Source organism: Rattus norvegicus, chromosome 15 (genome assembly GCF_036323735.1).
Source record: "Rattus norvegicus strain BN/NHsdMcwi chromosome 15, GRCr8, whole genome shotgun sequence".
NCBI classification, from domain to species: domain Eukaryota; kingdom Metazoa; phylum Chordata; class Mammalia; order Rodentia; family Muridae; genus Rattus; species Rattus norvegicus.
Window position 1 is genome coordinate 31645710 of NC_086033.1, and position 21852 is coordinate 31667561.

The window sequence follows — 21852 nt, forward strand, 5'->3', positions numbered from 1 at the left end:
CTCCAAGCTGCAGGAAACAGAGGGTCATCCCTCAGTCCACACAGTACCTGCTTCAACTGAGTCAGCAAAGACGAGAGCAGATCTGACACTTGGGAGCTCAGTACCTGGTCCATGTGGTTCTAAGCCACGGTGAGAAGCGTAAACCTGCGTGCATGGTAAAGGCTGTTGTGATGTCTTCCTTGCCAAGTTACTGCTTCTTCTCAGCTGACTCAGTATCGTAAACTGATTTCCTTTCATATTTGAACTATCTACTTATTGAATCCAAACTAAAAACCATCCAGATCTCCTGGGAAAGCTTAGGATGTCCGTGCACGAGTGTCAAGCACACTGACCACTTAGCCATCCTAATGAATTCCTCCTCGTAGTGCTAAGCTGTGGTCCACAGGACCCCCACCAGTTTTTGTCAGTATATTGAACACAACCACTCCTAAAAAGCTTGCTAACTCTGTGGCGAGCCGCTCAATCTGGAGTGAGTCTAGTTAATCAGAGTTAATAAGGAACAGAGAGGCTCAAGCTTTGCCAAGATCCTGGGAAATTGCAAGATACACCCAAAGTCAGAAATCAGTGCCTCTCAGACTTCCGTGTGCACCACCTGGGACCTTGTCAACATGCGAAGCCTCCTGGTTCGGCAGCCCCTCCAATCAGCTAGGATAGGGGTAGTCAGCTACCCCCCAACATCGATTTGATCCCTCGTGGTCCAGGCAACAGAACTGGGAGTTCCTCAGCCAACGCTGGTGTGGCCCCCAGGGAGGACTTCTGGAGCACAGGTCATCTGGTAATCAGCACCAGTGGAACTCGGCGGGGCTGCTCCCCATATATGGCAGACCTAATGCTCCTGAGATGGACACAGAGCTCAGTGGATACACCAGGCCTAGACCTCAGCCAAGACTCTGTTCTACTCCGGCTTTGTCCTCAATGTGATCTTCCGTTGTTTCAAAGATCTGTGGTCTTAAGCACAAACCTGACCTTCATCCCCTAACTAATGAGAACTGGAACCTCGGAAGACAAGTGTGAGGGGAAACGGGAGGCTTGTGAGGGAGCTTTGGATAATGTGATAGGAACCAGGCCACACATACATATACACACCAGTCACATGCCACAGACAGCAGTCTTCATACACATACAAAGTCACACAGACATGCAACACACACAGAGACCCCTGCCTGCAGTCAAAGTCCCTCTCTCTCTCTCTCTCTCTCTCTCACACACACACACACACACACACACACACACACACACACACACACTTTGCACTTGGCTTATACTGCCTAAGAGACGCATTAATTTCACTTTTCCCCAGAAGCATGTGGAAACAGACGTGACGAGAGAGCACACGGTTCAGTTTCTGACAAGTGCTTAGTGGTGCAGTTCCAGACAATGGCGGATTAGTAAAGGATTACCTGATCCAGCAAAGGACAAAGGACTGACATTTTCCAGGTTGTCAGCACTGTCCTTTGTCACTGACTCCAATGACAACTACTTAATGAAAACAAAGGTGAAGGGTCACAGGTGAAAGGTCACAGCTGTGAGTTAGCGAGTCATGAAGAGTGCACAGACCCGAGGGATAGGGATCAGCACACAAACGTGAAGGAACAAACAGCACTCAGAGGCGGAGGGAGTGGCAGAGAAATGTTTTTTAATTTGGAAAGTAAGGGTTACACTGAGGGGAGGCAGATTCTGTGTTAACAGACGCGCACTGTGGAGTTGGTCCAACAGAGCAAAGGGAGTTCTCTGGACGCCCCACCTCACGTCCAGCAAGAGTCATAGCTGAGCACGAGTCTGAAGAATCCATGTACGACAAGCTGCCAGCTCAAGAATTCTGATCCAGGAGACGTCAAAGAGTGAGCCTGAAAGAAGCAGAAAGGTGCGTCATGTCCCAAAGCCTGCCTTCTTAAACTCTCAACCCATGAGGCCAGGCTACAATCACCAGAAAATGGCCAACTGTTCACAGCACTGTATGACAGCAGTGTCTGTAAGAACATGCTCACACAAAAACCCCAAGCTCACCAAAAAAAAAAAAAAAAAGAAGAAGAAAGAAAGAAAGAAAAGAAAAAGGAACAGGGAAAAGGCCGCCGAGGCGCTGAAGAGACTGATCCCAATCCAGCTCCTGACTTACCAATCCTAACTCTGCATCAGCCACTCACCTTCCTGGCCCTCAGACTCCTCAAAGCACTAATGTCCAGTCGAGGACAGAGCCGAGACTGTGGATAAAACCTCTCAGAACCTCGGAAAGGTCAGGTCTGGGAAGGGGTAATTTAGTTCTCACCTCGCCTAAGTTACTTTGGGCAATGACTGCAGGAGGGGCCAGGTTGCTGCCTAGAGCTAAGTGGACTCTGATACTAAAACAAATGACCCTTAGACACCAAGGCCAGTCCACATAGAAAGGAAAAGGGTTCGGGAAAGAACTAGCCTTTGATGGTAGTTTCCAGAAAACTCTGTTCCCTCTTTCCCAGCGAGGACATGGCTCAGGAGTGCTCAGACAGAGGCTCTGGATTTCTGAATGTTGGCACAGTGAGTGAGCGACTCATAAGAACGCTGTTAACTACAAGTGGAATGAAGGCTGCTGTCAAAAACTGCCTCAAAAATCTCCTCTCTGATGGTGAAACAGGCACAATGGAAGACACCTACTGAGAAAGGTGAGGGGGTCCCCAGAGCGCCCTGACCCACCCACTCTAATCACCCTAAAAGAAAGCAAGGAAAAATACAAGAAACAATGACAATAACTGCTGTCTACAGAGGGAAGTGACAAGGCAGACAGAGCCCTGCTCCCTCCGGGGAACCCTCTCTAGGCTGGACAGAGATGATCAAACGCTGACCTTTCCCTGGATTCTCATCACCCAATTATGGCTGGAACTGGGGGTGATGGAAATCAGAGACAACCGTGCCCAACCCCCGGGAGCAGAGCCCAGTCTGATCACTCTCATATTAGAGGGCACTGATCATAACTTCTAAAAGTGAAGGGCACTCCAGAAGTCACCTAGGCCTGTCCCCTCCTTTTAGAGGCAAAACTACCACTTGAAAGCTGGAGATTTTATCCACAGCTATCCTGTACAACCCAGTACCCAGTAACTGCACACATGTACTTAACTTCCATTAAAACTGCCTAAAATCCTGCAGGTACGGTTTCAGTGGTGAGTGCTAACGAAGGTCAGCACTCAGTGTCAGGCAGGCTGGCTCATGTCCGGAATCCCAGGACTTGGGGAGTGAAGGCAGGAGGGACAGAAGTGTCAAGGTCTTCCCTAACTATAGACTGAGCTCAAGGCTTGCTAAGGATTCAGAAGAGTGTGTCAAATGAATGAATGAATGAATGAATGAATGAATGAAAGAAAGAAAGAAAGAAGGAAAGAAAAGAAAGAGAAAGAAACAAAGAAACAAAGAAAGAAAGGAACAAAGAAAGAAACAAAGAAACAAAGAAAGAAAGAAAGAAAGAAATTAAAATGTAGTTCCTTGGTTGGTGAGTCCCCTTTCAGATATCCACCAAGCAACATCAATCATGTGACTGATGGTCACTGCTGTGGGTAGGGCAGACTCGGTGTTTCCACACAGACCTGGGTGCTGTGTGAGGTCACCACCCCCACCACTACTAGATTACCTCAGCTCTCCCCACTGCACTCTCCTACGGCTCTCCTGTACCACTGGAATGATGCCGGCCTTTGCCCAAACACCTAAGATTATCTCTCTTTATCCCTTCTTATAAACTGCTCTTATTATCTTTCCCATTTAAGCAAGTTTAGTATTTTAACAATCTTATAAGTATGTGTGTATACATATACATAATCATATAAAACACACACATATAATTATATAATATATATAATAATGACATATATATATCTCATGACTCTAAAGTTCTTGAAAATAGAGAGCAGTGAACATCAGAGTTTAGGATCCAAACATCCATTAAGTGTCCACTGAGGCACTTAGTACCAAGGACTAAAGTCAACTGAAATTTTTCGGAGGCCAAGTTCCCTCAAGTACAGAGCATACCCATCTGTCTCCCCACCACAGTGCAGGCAGGCAATTACACGCACTGATGTAAAGGTGCAGTGGGAGACACATGAATCCTAAAGATGTGGGGCTAACAAAGCATTTTAGAGACGCATGGTTCCAGAACACTGCACACCTTATTTAAACAACTCCACGTCAGTGTCCTCCCTTCAGTAACCAGTGAGCATATAAATAAAAAGTACAACTGAACAAGGCTATCTCAAAAAGAAAAGGAAAAGAAAAGGAAAGGAAAGGAAAGGAAAGGAAAGGAAAGGAAAGGAAAGGAAAGGAAAGGAGAGGAGAGAGGGAGAGAGGGAGGGAGGGAGAGAGAGAAAGAAAGAAAGAAAGAAAATAAATAATTTAAAATAATTTAAAAGCGGGGCTGATGAGATAGATTAGTGGGTACTTCTGCTACTCCTGACAGCCTGAGTTCCATCCCCAGGGCCCACATGGCAGGAGAGAGCAGCCCCTGAACACTGTCCTTCAACCATGTTCTATGCTGCGCGCGCACATGCGAGCGCGCACACACACACACACACACACAAACACACACACACACACACACCCCTAACTATATCTGTCTCTAGCTCTCTGCCTCAAAAGACCAACCAGAAGAGTTCAATCACAAATTAAAAGAGTCAATTAATGCTTTTTAATAAAGAAGTTGCCAGACTTTCTAGCCCCTGAGGGCTGAGGCTCTGATAAAAGCTTATAAGACCCACTCACTAAAAACTGAAGGTGTTGCCAGTAGGAGCTCAGAGTTGGAGGCAATAAAAGGTCTAGAATAAATGACCCCTGTGAACTCCGACAGTTTATGCACACAGGTCTGAGAACACAGCCTGGGGTCGTGCTAAGGATCCTAGCTCAGCACTGCCCACTCCTGGCCACGATGTAAAGAAACCCCTGGTCCGCATTTAAGTTCACCTAGGCCTCTGCTGCCCTCCCATGACGGGGAAAGGAGCTAGCTTCTGTTGTTCCACCGAAATACAACTCATGCTTTGTGACACACTCCCAGCACAGGAGAGGTGCATCCACTAGATGGCAGCAGAGCACAGAGGGTGCCATCTAGGCTGCAGCAGATGGCACCATGCTCATATGCAAATGGACTCAGTGGATTATAAAATAATTTAAAAAGAGAGCATGTGGTGGGGTACTAAGCAGGGGTGATACAACCAAAATATACTACATAAATAAATTTAAACTCTTTTTCTTTAAAGTCCCAGAGCAAGTAAGCTGGTTCAGGGACAATGGGCACTTCCCTGAATCCTGACGCCAAGTGTGAGCCCTACGACCCACACAGAAGAGAACTTTGGGAGGTAGTCAGTCCTGTTCACCATGTGCTCTAGGCACACACGCACGCACTCACTCACACACACACACACACACACACACACACACACACACACTCACACACACACATACGCACTCACACACACACACGCACTCACACAAAATAAAATCTAATAAATTCAAGTTCCAGGTAAGGAGACCTTGTCTCTTAATTAAAAATAAAGATGGAGATGGGAAACAAAAATATATTTTGAGTCCCTTTCCAAGGTAATTCTCCTGAGTACTACTTTTGATAAATTAAAAAGCCAGGATTGCCTATCGTAAACACTACTATCAGCTCAAAGGCTCTGCCAGCCCGCTCGCACACAGCCTTCAGGCACTAGCTGGGATTAGATTTTGACAATAGGAAGAGACTCTCCCCATATTAAAAAGGCAGAACTAACAAAATTTCAGCCCAGGCTTCTGGCAACCATCTCCACCCAGGAAGGCCAGCACACTTAAGCTCTGTTGTTCCTTGGTACCTACTTCACTGTCCCCGTCCCACAGCCACATCCCCAGGATGTTAACTCCCCAGTACAACCCAACACCCTGAAACCAGGTAGGCCGAGGCACACATCTTTAATCCCAGCACTCGGGAGTCAGACACAGGTAGATCTGAGTTTGAGGCCAGGCTGGTGTATATAGCAAGTTCTAGGACAGCCAGAACTACACAGAGAAACCCTGTCTAGAAAAACAAACAAACCAATCCTGAAAGTGGAGCTGGAGAGAGGCCTCCGCAGTTAGGATTATATACTGCTCTTTCGAAGGACCCAGGCTCAGTACCCCACACCAGCAGCTCCTAACTGCCTGTAACTCTAGCTCCAGGACATCCATCACCTCTGGTCGCTATGGGAACCTGCACTAACACACACAGACATACAAATATATGCAAGTTAAAAATACATTTTTTAAAATTAAAACAGGAATCTAAAATTGGGGCTGGGAGATGCAGACCTATACTCATAATCCCGCACATAGGAGGCAAGGATTGGAGGATCAGGAAGGAGTACAAGGCCATCCTTTAGTACATAACTTGTTTGAAGTGACCTTGTACTACTCTAAGGGTCCCTGCTAGAAAGCAAAAACAAACAAAAGATTTCTCCCGGTGCTCTCTGATCTCTCCGTGCCCAGTCTGCAACGGGAATGGCAGGCTTACCTGGAGGAGGCTTCCTGGAAATAAAATGGATCTCACAAGCACTGGAGCAGCCCCCACCGAGCACTCATCTGCTCTTCCTTGGCCCTCCTGGGTCACACTGACTTTTACAGCTCAATGCCATTCTCTTTTGTTCTGCCTTTTCTCCCTGGTTTCAAATGTCACCTTCAAATTCATTAAAAGATTTCTTTAAATGCCCATCTGTCAACTGGAAGATAAGGAGAATGCTAGGGAGAAACATGAGAATCCTGCTCAAACTGTGCTGCCTATAGCCCATAATTCCTGTCAGACTAAGGACGTCAGTACCTCCAGTGTCTTAGGAACGAGTGTTATCACCGCTCTGAGTGCTTCTGGTTGTTTCCTTTGATCCTACCTTCTGAGTTCCTGTGACCATCAGGACTCACTTGGAAACTAGGTGTAGCATGTATGGCACAGTGGACACGCGGTGAATTAAAACCACACAGATGGGACAAGTGTGTGGGCAGGGTAGGTGTACCAGGTGAAAGGTCTCTGGAGAATGTGCGAGGCAACACCCCAGACAAGAGCGTTCCCCACCTTGTCTGCGAGCCTACTGTTTTCTACAGTGCCTGGCCACTGAAGTGGGACTGGGCGATTCTGCGTGCTCTCAGCCCATCACTCCCAGCCGGGTAGGTGATCTGCACTGCACACCTTGGCTGAGCCTGCTCTTCCTCTTTTGTCCTAATTTTGAAATACTCAGTTCTCTGGAAGCCGAGTCCTCCTCCAAACACGTTAGCACTAGAAAAGAATTTTCCATGACTTGGTGTCTCTCTGAGCCTGGAGAAGACCCTGGAAATGCACTGTCCCTTCATGAATACATAGCTAACTCATCTAGGAAACGCCTTCACAAATCCAGAGTGAGGCGGTCAGAGGACACAACGCCTGAGTTAGACCCAGCATTCATTAACTCAGGGCGGTCCACACTAGAGGCTACATTCGAGGGAGCCAATGAAAACAGTTAACTGGGGCCTGGCCAGAGCTACAATCTGCCGCTCAACTCCTTCTCCATCCACCTCTCAGGGCGCTTCATCCTGGTGTCTGGTAACCTTAATCACGTCATGCCTTCACGGTACGTCTGAGTCTTTAACCTTAAGATGGGGTCTCATCAAGTTCCAATCTTCCCGCCTTTCGCCCAAGTGATGGATGACAAGCACACACCACTGTGTCTGGTGTTACAGTACTGATACCGAACCCAGGGCACTCCGCCAGCTGTACACATCTCCAGCTTTGCTTTCTGTTCTTGTTTATACTTTTAAAACTGTTCGCCTTAGGCACTTGACTCCCTCTGTATCCCCACTAACTGGCGCTGACTAGGGAGGAGAAGGGGGATGGGGATCGGGTCTCCAATAACTGAAACTGTATTAGGAGAGCAGAAGGAAGTTCTTCTCAAATGTTTTCAGTGACCACAGCATCCCAACAACTTACCACTACCCAAACTGAAAGGTCTACCCCAACAAATAGAACAAAACAGTTCTGTGCCATTTTAAGATGCAGTCATGTGCCATTCCCAGTGCAGCCACCGTCGTGTCACTGCACATACTCTGGCTCTTGTGTGAGGTTTCTGATGACTTCAGAATCAACACAGAGGTTTTCATGTAGTGATGGAAAAAGGGTGGGCCTGGGGCATTTTCTCCCAAAAGGTTATTATTTTCTAAGATTCTCTTCTCTCACCACCCAGAAGCAACAATACTAAATCTTATGGTACAAAAGCAAAGGAAGGAGCACAGGCACGTGAGTTGCACGAGCACAGGGCCAAACACCAAGAGGCAGAGGCTACTCTACATCCAGGTACCTGTGCATCTGGGGAAGCAACTACATTGCTCCTGGCCCATGTTCTCCTATCAAGGGGAAAAGTCATGCACTTAACACAGCTTTAAGACTCTGCTTCTGGGGTGTAGAGGTGGCCTCATTCAATGAGAATGGCCACAGGCCCCTATGCTGAATGCTTCCACCCAGTAGGTGGAGCTGTTCGAGAAGGACTAGGAGGTGTGTCCTTGGAGGAGGTGCGTCATTATGAGTAGGCTTTAAGGGTCAAAAGCCTGTGCCATTCGCAGTTAGCTTTCTGCGTCAAGCCTGTGGCTTAAGATGTAAGCATCGGCTACCGCTCCAACGCTATGTCTGCCTGCTGCCCTGCTCCCACCTTGACACTCAGACTCTAACCCTTTGCAACAATGAATACCAACTAAACACTTTCTTCTACACGTTCGTTACCTCTGCCCTGCTGTCTTGTCACAGCATCAGTAAAGTAGCTGAGATGAGAGGGGAGGGAGGAGAGGGGAGAGGAGAGAGGAGGGTTCGCAGCCTATGAAGGGAGGGTAGAGAGGGTTTTCAGCTCTATAAAAGGGATCTAGGTGAGAAGCCATGGCAGGTGATGTTAAGACTCTGCTCTGTGTATTTACAGGTTGTTATTAATGTTCCTAAGGGATGGATGGTACCAGGCTTTGTATAGTTTTTTTTTCTTTTTTTTTTTTTTTCTTTTTTCCGGAGCTGGGGACCGAACCCAGGGCCTTGCGCTTGCTAGGCAAACGCTCTACCACTGAGCTAAATCCCCAACCCGGGCTTTGTATGTTTAAGTGGGCAATTATATCTTACCAATTGGGTCAAAGGTTAAAAAAAAAAAAAGGATCTAGGCCTGCCTTTGTTTCCCTATCAGAACTCTATAAAGTTTGTTTGGGGGACAAGATGGCTTGGGTGCCTAACAAGGGATGTAGCCTAGGAACCAAACGATACCAGTCTGGTTCCAAATCTTCTCACAGGTGAATCCAACTTTACCATTTAACTTCAGGGCACACATCCATAAGAACCAGCTGTCATTCATTCACACTACTCTGAACACCTATCAGGCAATGATGCCCATATTTAATATTTAACATCAATGGCAACTGGAAAAACACCTCAAGAACAAATCTAAAAGCAAAACCTGCAATTCATCTTCCTTCAAAAGCACACCTATAACCCACGGGCTGACGAACATGCTGGTACTAATGCACACTGAAGCCCCAGGAAAGCCTGCAAACATCTCACAGCACCATGGGAACCTGGTCAACCAGGAGCAGAACCCGCCCATCCGATTTCACCGGCTGGAATCAGCGCAGCAGGCAAGGGCTGGGATCGCCACTTACACTCTGCCAGTCTCCAACTCCACGGTAAGGAAATGGGAGCGGCTCAGCCGACGAAGTTCATGACGACGAGGTGCAGGATAGTGCTGGCAAAGAGAAAATCAGCAAAGGCTCGCTCAGGAGAGATGCCTTGGAAATCCGCCTTGTTCTGGGGGTTGATCTGTATTCTCAAGCAAACTGGGTAAGAAACAAAACAGAAAAGTCATTATTCAGAAATAGAAAATAAATGATCACTAATCAGGACATAAATATATCCGATCATGAAAATTCTCTAATAAAATGAAAGCACCACACCCAAGAGGCACGCACAGGAGTCGGCTGTGACGTGCACCACGCTAGAAAACTTAATGTCTATTAATAGTACAGAGGGGATTACATAGCTCATGAAGACAAAGAAATACTATACAGCAATGAAAAGGAACTTCTGCTAGAACCAAGTTGGATGGATTTCACAATGATATGCAGCACAAACCAAACACAAAGAGTACACACTAGATGATTCCACACATATACAGCTTTAAAACTAGACAAGCCAACCAGACATGGCAGTACACACCTGTAATCCCAAAATATGGAAGGCTGAGGAGAACAGCCACTAGTTTATCGAGACTACCGTGGACTACATAGTTAAGACACGCTTTCAAAAAAGCAAGACAATAAAAATAAATAAACATGATAGGCAAAATAAATCTAGACTAGCATAAGTCAGATAGTGGTTTTCATTCTCACGGACAGAAACATGGCTTCAGAGCTGCAAGGAACCTTGCATGGCACTGATAATGTTCTGTCCTGATCCAGGTCATAGTTAGACCAGAGCATTTAAAATTCATCCCAAACTAGGTACGGTGCTGCACAGCTGTCACCTGTGCTTCGGGAGCAGATGTAAGGGACTCCTTCAAGGTCACCTCACACTCAAAGGTGAACCTGAGATACATAAGGCCCTGTCTCAAAAGATCTAAAGCTAAGGCTGCCAGATGGCTTACTGGTAAGGGCATTGCCGGCAAGCCTAACGGCAGGCATATACACATACAATAACTAAAAACTGTAAAAGGAAATAGAAAATTTAACCCATAAGATTACCTACCTTTACTATCTTACCTATCCTTTATTAAAGGAAAAATAAGGGAGAAAAAAACAACACCTCAGTTATGCTAAAACCTATAATCTTATTCACACTTACACTCCCTAAAGCCTAAGACTCTCTTAAGATGGTTGGTTTAAAGGTGTCTAATTATACCTACATGGGGCTTATCTATAGCAGTAACAAACAGAGTTGGGATGAATGAGGACCCTGTGACATCCTAACCTTCTACAAGAAGCGTGCATGATACACGGTGGAGATCCTAAGTACAGCCGATGGTCCACAAGGACCTCCTGCTGTAGATAAACTGTCCCGGTAAAGTTCTAGTGGCTTCATTTGCCTCAAAAGACAACAGAAGATCCGACACACAAGGCTCTTGACAGTGATCTCTGCTCCCACTTTTCTGTATCCCTGAAGTCTAACAAGGCAGCAGCCAGTCTGCTCTCTTTTTCTATCTGAAGCTCGAGGGGCAGTCTCTGCTCAAACACCTTTTCTGGCTTCAATAAATTATTGCACTGGCTTCAGGCTAGCATCCACACCAGCATTAACAAAGAATCCACTGAGAAGACACAATGACCAGATTAGTCCTCCAGAGTTCATCACCATGGCAACAGTTCCCATCAACCTAAGCACAGAAACACTAGGAAGAGCACTGACCTTTCTGCGGGGCACTGGCTGGAGTATGGAAACCACTTAAATCTTGCCGTAAAAGGCCAGGTTAGCCCACCTTGGGGGAAAGCAACTGGCAATACCACTTAATATCTAAAATGTTTTTTTCCTTTCAACAATGAATGTGACTTACAAAACATAGCATTTTTGTAAAATTGAAAGAAAAAAGAGAAATGATCCAAATGTCACCATGGGGAATGATTAAATCATACAACACACCTGCAATGAAGTCCTACACAATTATTCAGAATAAATTCTCTATACACTGACAAGAACGCTATCCACTTTTACTGAATGAAAAAAATAGCCAAAGCACTAACACATCAGCTCTCCTTTTGTATGTCTGTAGTGTTATGTTATACATGCATGTTCATGTGCTGTGCATAGGGTGGGTGCACACATACGTGTGTGTGGAACATATTGAATTCAGGAGTCTTCCTCATTCACATCCCATCTCATTTTAAAGATTTATTTTTATCGTGTGTGTGTGTGTGTGTGTGTGTGTGTGTGTGTGTGTGTGCGCGCGCACGCGCGCGCGCTTCACTGTATGCTTATCTATGTGCCCTGTGTATACAGGGGCTCCTAAAAGCCAGAAGAGGGCACTGGATTTCCTGGAGATTGGATGTGGGTTCTGGGAACCAAACTTAGATCCTCTGGAAGAACAGGAAGTGATCTTAACCACTGAGCCATCTCTCCACTCCACCTACCTTATTTTTTGAGACAGGAGTTCTCATGAACTCATGGATTCTCTCTGACGTTCTCACTGAAGCTTAGATTCCCAAGGCTGGCCAGCCAATGAGCGTCAAGATCTACCTGCCTTTTCCCCTTCCTCCACCTGGGACCTGTGTGGTGTGTCCAACTTCTCCTATAAGTGCTAGGGACCTTACCTCAAGTTCAAGTTCATGCTTGTGCAGCAACTGGGCCCGCGGGGCCCAAATTGCTCTTTCTACAACTTTAATTTCTATATGTGATTACTATGTTTATATCTTTATTTTATATATAAATAGTCTATCACTTACTTGCAATCTAGCAAAAACTCTAGAGAAGAAGACACAGAACTATTAACAGTACTGGACTAGAAATGAGGTGGTACCTGGAGTAACTATTGGGGGACAAGCTTTGTGACAGTGGATACAGCCATGGACTGATGGTGACCTTGAAATGACCATAACAACTCAAATTAAGTTACAGTGCACAAATCAACCCCACAAACATCCAATAGACCTCAGAGGTCACTGAGACCAACATCCCATTTTTAGAATTGTTTATATTCTATGTATATGAGTGTTTGCCTACATGTGTATACATGCATCGTGTGTGCCTGGTGCCCAATGAGGTTAGTAGACAGCACTGGATCTCCAGAACTGAAGTCACGTGACTGTTTGTGAGACACCATGTAGATGCTGGAAATGGAACCTGGGTCCCCTAGAAGAGCAGCCAATGCTCTTAACTGCTGAGCCATCTCTCCAGCCCTTCAAACACCCCATTTGGTGCATAAAATGCCTATGCTAGTTGGATTTTTTTTTCCCCAATTTGACACAAACTAGTCAGCTGAAATGAGAACCTCAACTGGGGGACTGCCTCCATCAGACTAGTATGTGGGGCTTTGGGGTTTGCCTTCATCAGACTAGCCTGTGGGGCTTTGGGGTTGCCTCTATCAGACTAGCCTGTGGGGCTTTGGGGTTGCCTCTATCAGACTAGCCTGTGGGGCTTTGGGGTTGCCTCTATCAGACTAGCCTGTGGGGCTTTGGGGTTGCCTCTATCAGACTAGCCTGTGGGGCTTTGGGGTTGCCTCTATCAGACTAGCCTGTGGGGCTTTGGGGTTGCCTCTATCAGACTAGCCTATGGGGTTTGGGGGCATTTTCTTTCCTTTTAAAAAAATTATTGGGGCTGGGGATTTAGCTCAGTGGTAGAGCGCTTACCTAGGAAGCGCAAGGCCCTGGGTTCGGTCCCCAGCTCCGAAAAAAAGAACCAAAAAAAAAAAAAAAAATTATTTACCAGGTATTTTGTCTTCATGTAAGTCTGTGTACCACTTGTGTGCCTGGTGTCCTAGGAGGCAAGAAGAGCATATCAGAACCCCTAGAGGTGGGGTTATAGACAGTTGTGAGTAGCCATATGGGTGCTAGGAATTGAACCTGGGTCCTCTAGAAGTACAACCATAAAAAGTGTTCACAACTGCTGAGTCATCACACCTACATTTTCTTAATTAATGACTGACATGGGAGGGCCCAGCTCCATGTAAGCAGTGCTACCCCCCGGCAGGTGGTCCTGGTTGTGTAAGGAACCAAGCTGAGCAAGCCAGTAAGCAGCACTCCTCCATGGTCTTTACTTCAGCTCCTGTTTTGACTTCCCTTGATGATGGGCTATGCCATGAGAGTCCCACAAGCCCTTTCCTCCCCAAGTTGCTACCAGTCATAGTTTTTCACAGTGATAGAAAGCAAAATAGAGCAATGTCCAAGAAGTGGTGGGAGACAGGTGTGCTGGAAGGAGCCTCCAAGAAGAGCCTGGAAGGTTTTCTGAAGGAGGCCTACGAGGTCCCAGACTTGCCTGTGTTGCTCATAGACAGGCCATATCCCTCAGCTGGTTTGGACACAAGAAAGGTAAAGAAATTGCTCCAGAAATGAGAATTCAGCTTCCCCCTGAGCACTTCTGGAGACAGAAACCAACACCCTCTTGAAACAGCCTGCCCCCTCCAGCAGCCCTGTTTCATCATCTCCTTAAATGCTCATTTGTTCAGCAAAACATTTATCAAGTGCCATCATTCTAGATGCTGGGAGTATAGCACATAGCCAGCCAGCCAGCTGTCTTGTCCAGTAGTCGTGTCTAAAAACGCTACTACAGACCATTTAAAGGCTAAAAAGTCAGGCACACAAAGATCTGGGGCAGAGCAATCCAAGCTGGGGACAACAGATATCAGTGGCCAGAGAAGACTCAGGACAGAGGCTGGACCTAGTCAAAGGCAATGAAACAGCCTTTCGGGGTTTGAGGAGCTGAGCAACAACAACTCCCATTCTTTAAGGGCTAGAACTGCATCGTGAAGAATGGTTTGTGGGACTAAAGATGAACGACTTAGAACTGAAGAGCTCAGGACTACGGTGATAAAACCAGGCAGAAACAAGGAGACAGACAGCCTATATTCCAGAGAAGACAGAGCTTGCTGTGAAATGGGTGTGGGAGTTGAGAGAAGCTATGGGATCAGAGAGACTTAACTATCTGGCTGAACAACCTAGCCGGGGTTGACACTGTACACTGCCAGTAAAGAAGCAGATGGCTGGGAAGGGGGACAGTGTCTATTTGGGAAATAGAACATGAAAGACAGAAGAGACATCAAAAAGAGAAATACATCAGGAACTGGATTTATTATCTTGAACCAAGTGGACGGGTCCAAACTAAAATACCAATACCATGGTAACTATATGCATAGATATGGAACTTAAATTCAACTATGGAAAGAAATACGAAATGAAGCACCCAAGCACAGTGGGAAGGCAAAGCCAGTAGGACGTGAGGAGCGAGGAGGAGGCAGCTCTAAGGGTCTGGGAAGGAGTGTTTCCCTCAGAAGGAACCAGCCATTTGAGCTAAACGCTAACGCTGCAGTCAGGCAAGGTGAGGCGGACGACTGCTCCATCTGGCAACATGGGAAACAGTCTGAGGAAGTGGTGGGGACAGGCCACCGCACAAGGGCACCGAGAAATACGTGGGGAAAGGTAGACACAGCAACCACTCTTTCAAGAAGCTCTAGAGAGGGAGAAGAGAAGATGCTAGCGATGGGCGCCGGGATGCCTGGGGTCACACCCGACTTTCTTTTCCTTTTTCTTTTTGAAGACAGGTTCTTGGCAGGCCTTAAACTCACTATGCAAACCAGCCTGGCCTCAAATTCATAGATATCCTCCTGCCTCAGCCACTCAAGAGCTAAGACTAAAAGTATGCACCACCACGCCTGGTTCCGCCTTTTAAAGTGAGACAATTTTAGAGCAGACTAACACTTGAGAATGACTCAAAAGAGAAAGCCCATGATGCTGAATGACGAGATCACCTCAGAAGCTGCTCAGCCACCCAGAAAAGACCAGTGCCTGAGTAAGTGCAAGAGCTGGGCGCTGACGTGGGAGGGAATCAGACAGCAGAGACACAGGAGCAGGCTGGCTGCTGGGAGCCACTGGAAGATGAACGGACTCCTGGCTACTCTCACTTTGCTAGTAAAAACTAAAATACAAGATAAACTGTGAACACAGGCAAAGAAATGGAGAAAAGTGTGAGGGGTCACGAGGCACACCCTGGGAAAGTGAGGGACACACTGCAGGAGCACGGAAAGGGCTCCTATCCGTACCAGCACCCTTCCACAGAGACCTGTCTGCATCGTCCTGCAGACTGTACGAGGAGGAACCGCCGTGTGCTCCTCCCAGCAGAACCCGCAGCATACCAGCAGAGAGCCTGGCAAACAGTCCTCCATCTTCCTTTTTTTTTTTTTTTTTTTTTAAGGTTTTCAACCAGCATGTTTTTATTAATGAAATGGACTGGAAGCAGTCAGAACAGAGATTACAGAATTACAGAATGGATCAGTTATCTGTTAAGTTTTACAGGGCTGGTGTGTGTTGTTTCTGCCTAAGGGTCCTGCTCAAAAGATCTTGGAATCCACTTGGGAAGCATCTTAGATAAAGGTGGTTGCTGTGTCACTTATGATACGGTCCCTGAGTGGTTCTATGTCACTCGTGGAGGTGGTGTCCTATCCCCCTATCTGAAATGAGATTGATGTCGGGTGACTTTCTCTTCGCTGCAGTGACTCCTGTGCGCCTGTAATGCAACAGGCACGTAGGAAATGTGTTCAGGATTTACTGTGGACTTCTCCTTTCTTCCTTCTAAGTAAAATTCTAAAGCGTAGTTTTGTAACTGTGAAATGCTATCTGTGATTCCATTTTGTCTAACTAGCACCAATCACAGGTGTAAGCCGGCATCAACACAAACGCTGGTTTAGAGATGCCTTCTCCTTCCGGGTGCACACTGTGGCCCGGACCTGGAGGAATTCGCCCCGAACTGCTGGCCTGTGGCTACTGTGCGGATTTGAATTTTTGTTTTTCGAAGAGCGCTCTCAGCTGCTGCTCAGTGGTGGCTTCCTTCTGCTGCATCAGCTCTGCTGCCCCTTTCGTCACTCCCCAAGCATCCGGCTTGGACATCAAAGGGTTGTATGGTCTGCCGGAAGCTATTCGAAGATTCTGCCAGTATTCTTTCCTGGCCCTTGCCCTGATCCAGGGTTTGGTGTGCATGTCCAAACCACTTCCCCAGCTGCCATGTTTTTCTGAAGCTGGTGGTAAAATTCCCCTTTCTGGGGCAAGCTCCTCTGCAATGGCCCTGATGTGGTAGGGCTCAAATCCACAGCAGCCGCCAATGTACCTGACCCCCAGGTTGTAGGCCTCTCTGGCGTATTTTTGAATATCCCATCTGGTGGCAACTCTGGGTTCCAATCCAAAGGGGAATTCTGGGAGATCAATAAATCCCTGTTTGCCACAGTCAGGGGTGTGGTAGGCCAGGGGCTGGCTCATCAAGTAAGCCTTCAGCCGAGCTGCTTCCAGACCCTCCTTCATGAGCTTTATTGTCTGCAAGCTGGTGCTGTCCTCCATCTTCCTTAAATTAAGACAGCTATGCTCACAATTTAAGATGCAGCGTTAACCAAGGATGCAGACAGGAAAGCACCTGCCCTCACCTCTCAGAGGGGAGACAAGTACAAGAAATGCAGACTAATGGAAGAGTGCCATCTCTCCTTCCTTACTCTTGTCCCCCACATAGAGTGAAGCAAGGACACAAGAGTCCTGGGTCCAGCAACAGTAAACTGACAGGCACAAGGTGTGAACCAAGTTCTGAAGACAGACAAGTAAAGGTACAAGAACCTCAGAACGGTGAATGACTTACTAACACTGGACAGTGATGAAGAGGGTGGTGTCAACAAGGCCAGCTCCCAGCAGAGCCTAAGTGTTCTGAAAAAACAAACTAATCACAAACTCCACTTTGGGAACCACAGACAAATTTGATTAGGTAACACAACAAGTGTGCAAATCAAATCAAGCTGAGATATCAGGGGCCATAAGCCAGGAAGCAGCCTGAGGCACCGAGAATAAAAAGCAATGGACAGGACATTAGAAACCAGACAATCAGCCACGAAGTTGGCGAACTCCCAATCTCCCGCGCAGCAGCTGAGAGGAATTCACAGACCTAAAGGACACTCCCTAAAGTAACTCCACCCCACACCACACAAGCCAATGGCTCCCTGGAGACAGAAAACACTCTGGATTAGTCTCCCTGTCTCTCAAATCCAAACTCCTTTGTGATTTCTTAACTTCTGCGATGTGCAAGTGTGCGTGCGCATGTCACGTATGAATGTGGTATATGTGTGTAGTGTGTGTGCATACTTTCAGAGGCCAGAGGACATTGGGTGTCCTGTTCTCTCTCACCCTTATTCCTTTGAGACAGGGTCTTTCAATAAACACAAAACTAGCAGGCAGCAAGACTCTGCAATCCTCTTGATTCCATCCTGCACCACCCCACTCCCCTCTGCCCCCCACCCCCACCCCAGTACTGGGGTTACAGACATATGTAGCCATGCCTAGCATTTGACATTGGTGCTGGGGACCTGAACTCACCGCTGTGAGCACTCTAACCACTAAGCTGCCTCTCCAGCCCACAAACTGTTTTTCAGAAGGCAAAACTGTTTCCTAAGCTTGAGAACAGAAGAACCAAAGTTGTAAAGAAACTTAAAGCAATGGTTCCACAGACTAGGGATGAGGCTCAGTGGGGGAGTGCTTGCCTAGTAGGACTTATTTTGAAGACAGACTTAACTAATTTCCACTTAATCTTCCTAAACAGTTCTTGAAATGAGCAGATCCCAGCTAGGTACAAAAGGAAACAAAGACTACCAACACTAGAATGTTAACTCTGAAGCGACAGATGTCCCTCCTCTAGTGATAGCTAACAGGAAGATAAACAGCTGCTGTGCATGGCTGGGATAGACAGACTGCTCTCCCCAGAGTCCTCTAAAAGCCTACCACACTATACACTGCTAAAAAGGCCCACCCCTAGTACCATCTCTCCTCAAGCCTGAGACCCAGAATAAGCCACCCAGCCATGAGGAAATAAAAGAGTGTCTTTACAGACTTAAATGTCTGATGGCAGCATTCTAAACTGCTTTACAATGTTCTGACATTTGTTCAAAAGAGCAAATGTCCATGCAAAAGAAATAACCAGGCAAAAGAATGAAGAGAATCGAGCTATCAAGGGTCCTCCTCCAAGTCACACAACTAACAGCAACTTCAAGTCTGCCCTTGACTTCCACAGAGAACTGTTGGTGGACGGCTGGTTTGTATGGCATTTACTCTTTACTTATGTGAGTGTATACTGCGGAGGTGAGAGAACACAGGACTTGGTTCTCTCCTCCCGAACCATGTTCCAGGGATCAAACTCAGGTGATACTCAGGTTTGGTGACAAGGACCTTCACCCACTGAGCCATCTCACCTGCCTGTGTTGCCACTGTTAATCCTCAGATGATCTCCTACAGAAACAGGCCCGACACCCAAAGCGCCAGCATTTAGTGCCACTTGGTCTTTCCAATCTTCCCACATAATTTCCTACAACCTCTCTTCACCAAAACTGCCCCTTCCATTCTCTTTCCCCACGCCCCCCACCCCCCAACACCCAAAAAAAGCCATAGAAAAGTCAAAAACATCAGCAGGCATATGATGTCCTGTCTTAACAATATGAACAAAGGCCGAACAGCCAATTTTCAAATTTTCCATTAAAACAAGTTACCAAGCAATAATCTGGCCTAGCAAAAGAAGTTCAGTAAAATTAATGCTGTCAAAGCAGACATGACAGCCAGGCTGCTGATACACCTTTAACCCCAGCACTCAGTGTGGAGGTACATGATCTAGGAGTTCAAGGTCAGCCCAATCTAGAGTTCCAGTCAGACAGGGCTACACACTAAAACCCTGTCTCAAAAAAAAAAAAAGAAAAAAAAAAAAAGGATGGATGGATGGATGGAAGAAAGGACAGACATGGATGGATGGATGGATGGATGGATGGATGGATGGATGGATCTGAGGATTTAGCTCAGTGGCAAAATGCCCGGAGTTCACTGAAGGAGGAAGAATGCAAATGATAACTTTCTGCAGCAACAATGAATGAATTATCAGAAATCCTTTTCTTTTCCTTACACCCACTTATATTTCTCACCCTATTCCCTGTTACCTAAAAGATTTGGAAATATCACTGCTAACACCAATTTTACTACTATTAATGCCCTCACTAACCATGACATCACTAATAATGCCCTCAATACTGATTATGCCCTCATTAATATCCTCAATACTGATAATGACCTCACATAACACTATATACACACACAGAGCTCACAAAAATATTTTTAAAAGATTGTTTTTAAAAAAGCAAGTCATCTACAAAAAGAAAAGAAAAAAGGAAAGAGACAGATGGAAAGAAAGAAGAAAGGAAGGGAGGGAAGGAAGGGAGGGAGGGAAAAGGAGAGAGAGAAAAGGGAGAGAGAGATAGAGTGAGAGAGAGAGAAAGAAAGAGAATGAGAGAACGCACTAACATGACTTTTCAGCAAATTGTTCTTTTCTATGTAGTCCTGGAAAGTCAGAACTTAAGGCAGAGGCTTGTGAAGATGGGAGGCTTCAACAGGACAGGGCCTACTTAACTCAGGCTACGGCCTCACCCTGTTCCTACACTTCTGTAACCAGAGGATAAATAAATAAGAGGCTCTCAGTAAGATGCTTTCTCCTGGCTGGTTAATTGAACTGCCTTGAATGGTACTGGGCACAGTAAAGAGGCTTGTCAGATCTGCCTAATGGTGCTAACAGATCCTGATGGTTAGGGTGTAGCCTCAGGGAACTGAACCAAAACCCAAAGACGACCACTTAACAAGCTGATTGTGCAGCTCCAGTTCTGATTGTGCCCAGTGTGCCCAAACTAGCAATGTGAATGTGTACATGTGACTGAGATTTATGTTAAGACTGTAAATCAAATCTCCAGACAAGTCCAATGCCACCTTTTGTCTCTGCCCAAACCAGCTCTACTTCGCTGAAAAAAACAATTGCTAATAAACTCCCAAAACACTGCTGATCCTAATACATGTGGTAGTAACATTCCTGAGCCACCTGGTCCCAGAGTTCTCTCAATCCCATGGGGCAAGAAAGGTCGGGGTTCAGATAAAACACATGGCGGCAATCCTCATTAAGTCTGTAAGTCTGTAAGGTTATCAAATGTGTAGACCAGAAAGAAGGGCTAATACACAATTGTGCGAATAAAAAACTGAGTTCGGGATAATGAGAAAAATCACAGAAACTATGCACAGAAATAAGAAGGGGCAACTAAAAAGTCAGCATCAATGGATTGCCTCCTCACAATCAATCACTAATATTTAAATTCCTATACTATCACTAAAGTCTTCTCCTAGATGGAGTAGGGATTAGGCCAAAGTGATGGAAATGGTTCAGTTTGACTTTCCATTTAAAGCTCTTACAAACTTGAAATTTGTATTAAGGCTTCATCAAAATTGGGTATTTTTTCATTAGAGCGGTATTAACTACGACGACCACCAGAAGAGCTATTTCTTTACATATTCAGTTTCAGCTCCTAGCCAGCTGTTTGGCATTAGAAATGTGACAACATTTCTGAGTTTCCTTCCTGGATCCCAAGAAGTAAGAGTGACTTCACAGGCGACGACTTTCTACAAACTACCAAAGGGTACAGTGAGGACGAAGCTGCGTGCCAAAAGTGGGACATTATTATTAGGATACAGAATCATTACCCGCTAAGATGAAGCTGCCCACACAAGAGATGAAGCCAGAGAGGAAAGAGTTGAAGGGGAAGGTGCCCACGAGGAGACAGTAGCCGAACTGCAGCGCCCCGGTCAGCAATATATAAAGGAGATAGGCATCCAGCAACTTCAGCCGCTGTGGAGTGGAGCTCAAGTACTCCTCCAGGAACCGGGAGATGACGGACACCACAGACGCCGACATGACGAACCCGGGAACTTCGGATACCGGACGAACACAGGGTATGTGGCTCGCGCGTGCGCGTTAGCGGGCTCTAGCCACTCCCACGCCGGCGGGCCAATTGGGTCCGGGGTAAAAGCCAACCTTGGCGCCTCACAATTAATGCGCAGACGCAGACTACATCCCCAGACTGAAAACTACAGCCGGAAATAAATTAATGCGCCTGCGCATGGCCTATCTCCTCTCTGAAGACGTGTACTACATTCTTATTTCCGTCCTGCGTTTGTTGACGCCCACTGTTGCTCTGGCGACGAGATTTGTGACGGGAACAGGGGGAGAACTTTAACGGCGGACACAGAAGCATAACAGAGAGTTCCGGCTCTCTTTGAGTTCCTTGTCCTCAGTGGTGAAGCTTGGGAATCTGCTTAGAAACCAAGCTGGCGGTCCAGGGATTTAACCTGCCTGCCCCTAATCCTCTTAAAAGTTGTCTTCAGATG

At 46.4% G+C, this 21852-nt stretch overlaps 1 protein-coding gene across 2 annotated transcripts; it reads right to left on the reverse strand.

The window, feature by feature from the left end:
• Positions 1-1616: 1616 nt before the first annotated feature.
• Positions 1617-21450, reverse strand: Dad1 (defender against cell death 1). 2 transcript variants are annotated; one of them, NM_001393807.1, is made up of 4 exons: positions 21169-21450; positions 13355-13405; positions 9610-9783; positions 1617-1847 (listed from the first exon to the last, which is right to left on the reverse strand). In NM_001393807.1, exons 1-3 carry the CDS (start codon positions 21377-21379, stop codon positions 9653-9655), a joined length of 393 nt encoding a protein of 130 aa, NP_001380736.1. In that variant the 5' UTR covers positions 21380-21450; the 3' UTR covers positions 1617-1847; positions 9610-9652. The 2 variants fall into 2 exon arrangements, with proteins under 2 accessions (NP_001380736.1, NP_620265.1); NM_138910.4 differs by lacking the exon at positions 13355-13405.
• Positions 21451-21852: the final 402 nt, after the last annotated feature.

Excerpts from the sequence above, each read along its gene's own strand:
- Dad1 (NM_001393807.1), bottom strand. The coding sequence starts at position 21,379 with ATGTCGGCGTCTGTGGTGTCCGTCATCTCCCGGTTCCTGGAGGAGTAC. Across the intron at positions 13,406-21,168 it reads GGGCAGCTTCATCTTAGCGG|GACACCAGGCACACAAGTGG; the intron begins GTAATGATTCTG and ends CTTGCCTCCTAG. Across the intron at positions 9,784-13,354 it reads ACATGAAGACAAAATACCTG|TTTGCTTGAGAATACAGATC; the intron begins GTAAATAATTTT and ends TTTCTTACCCAG.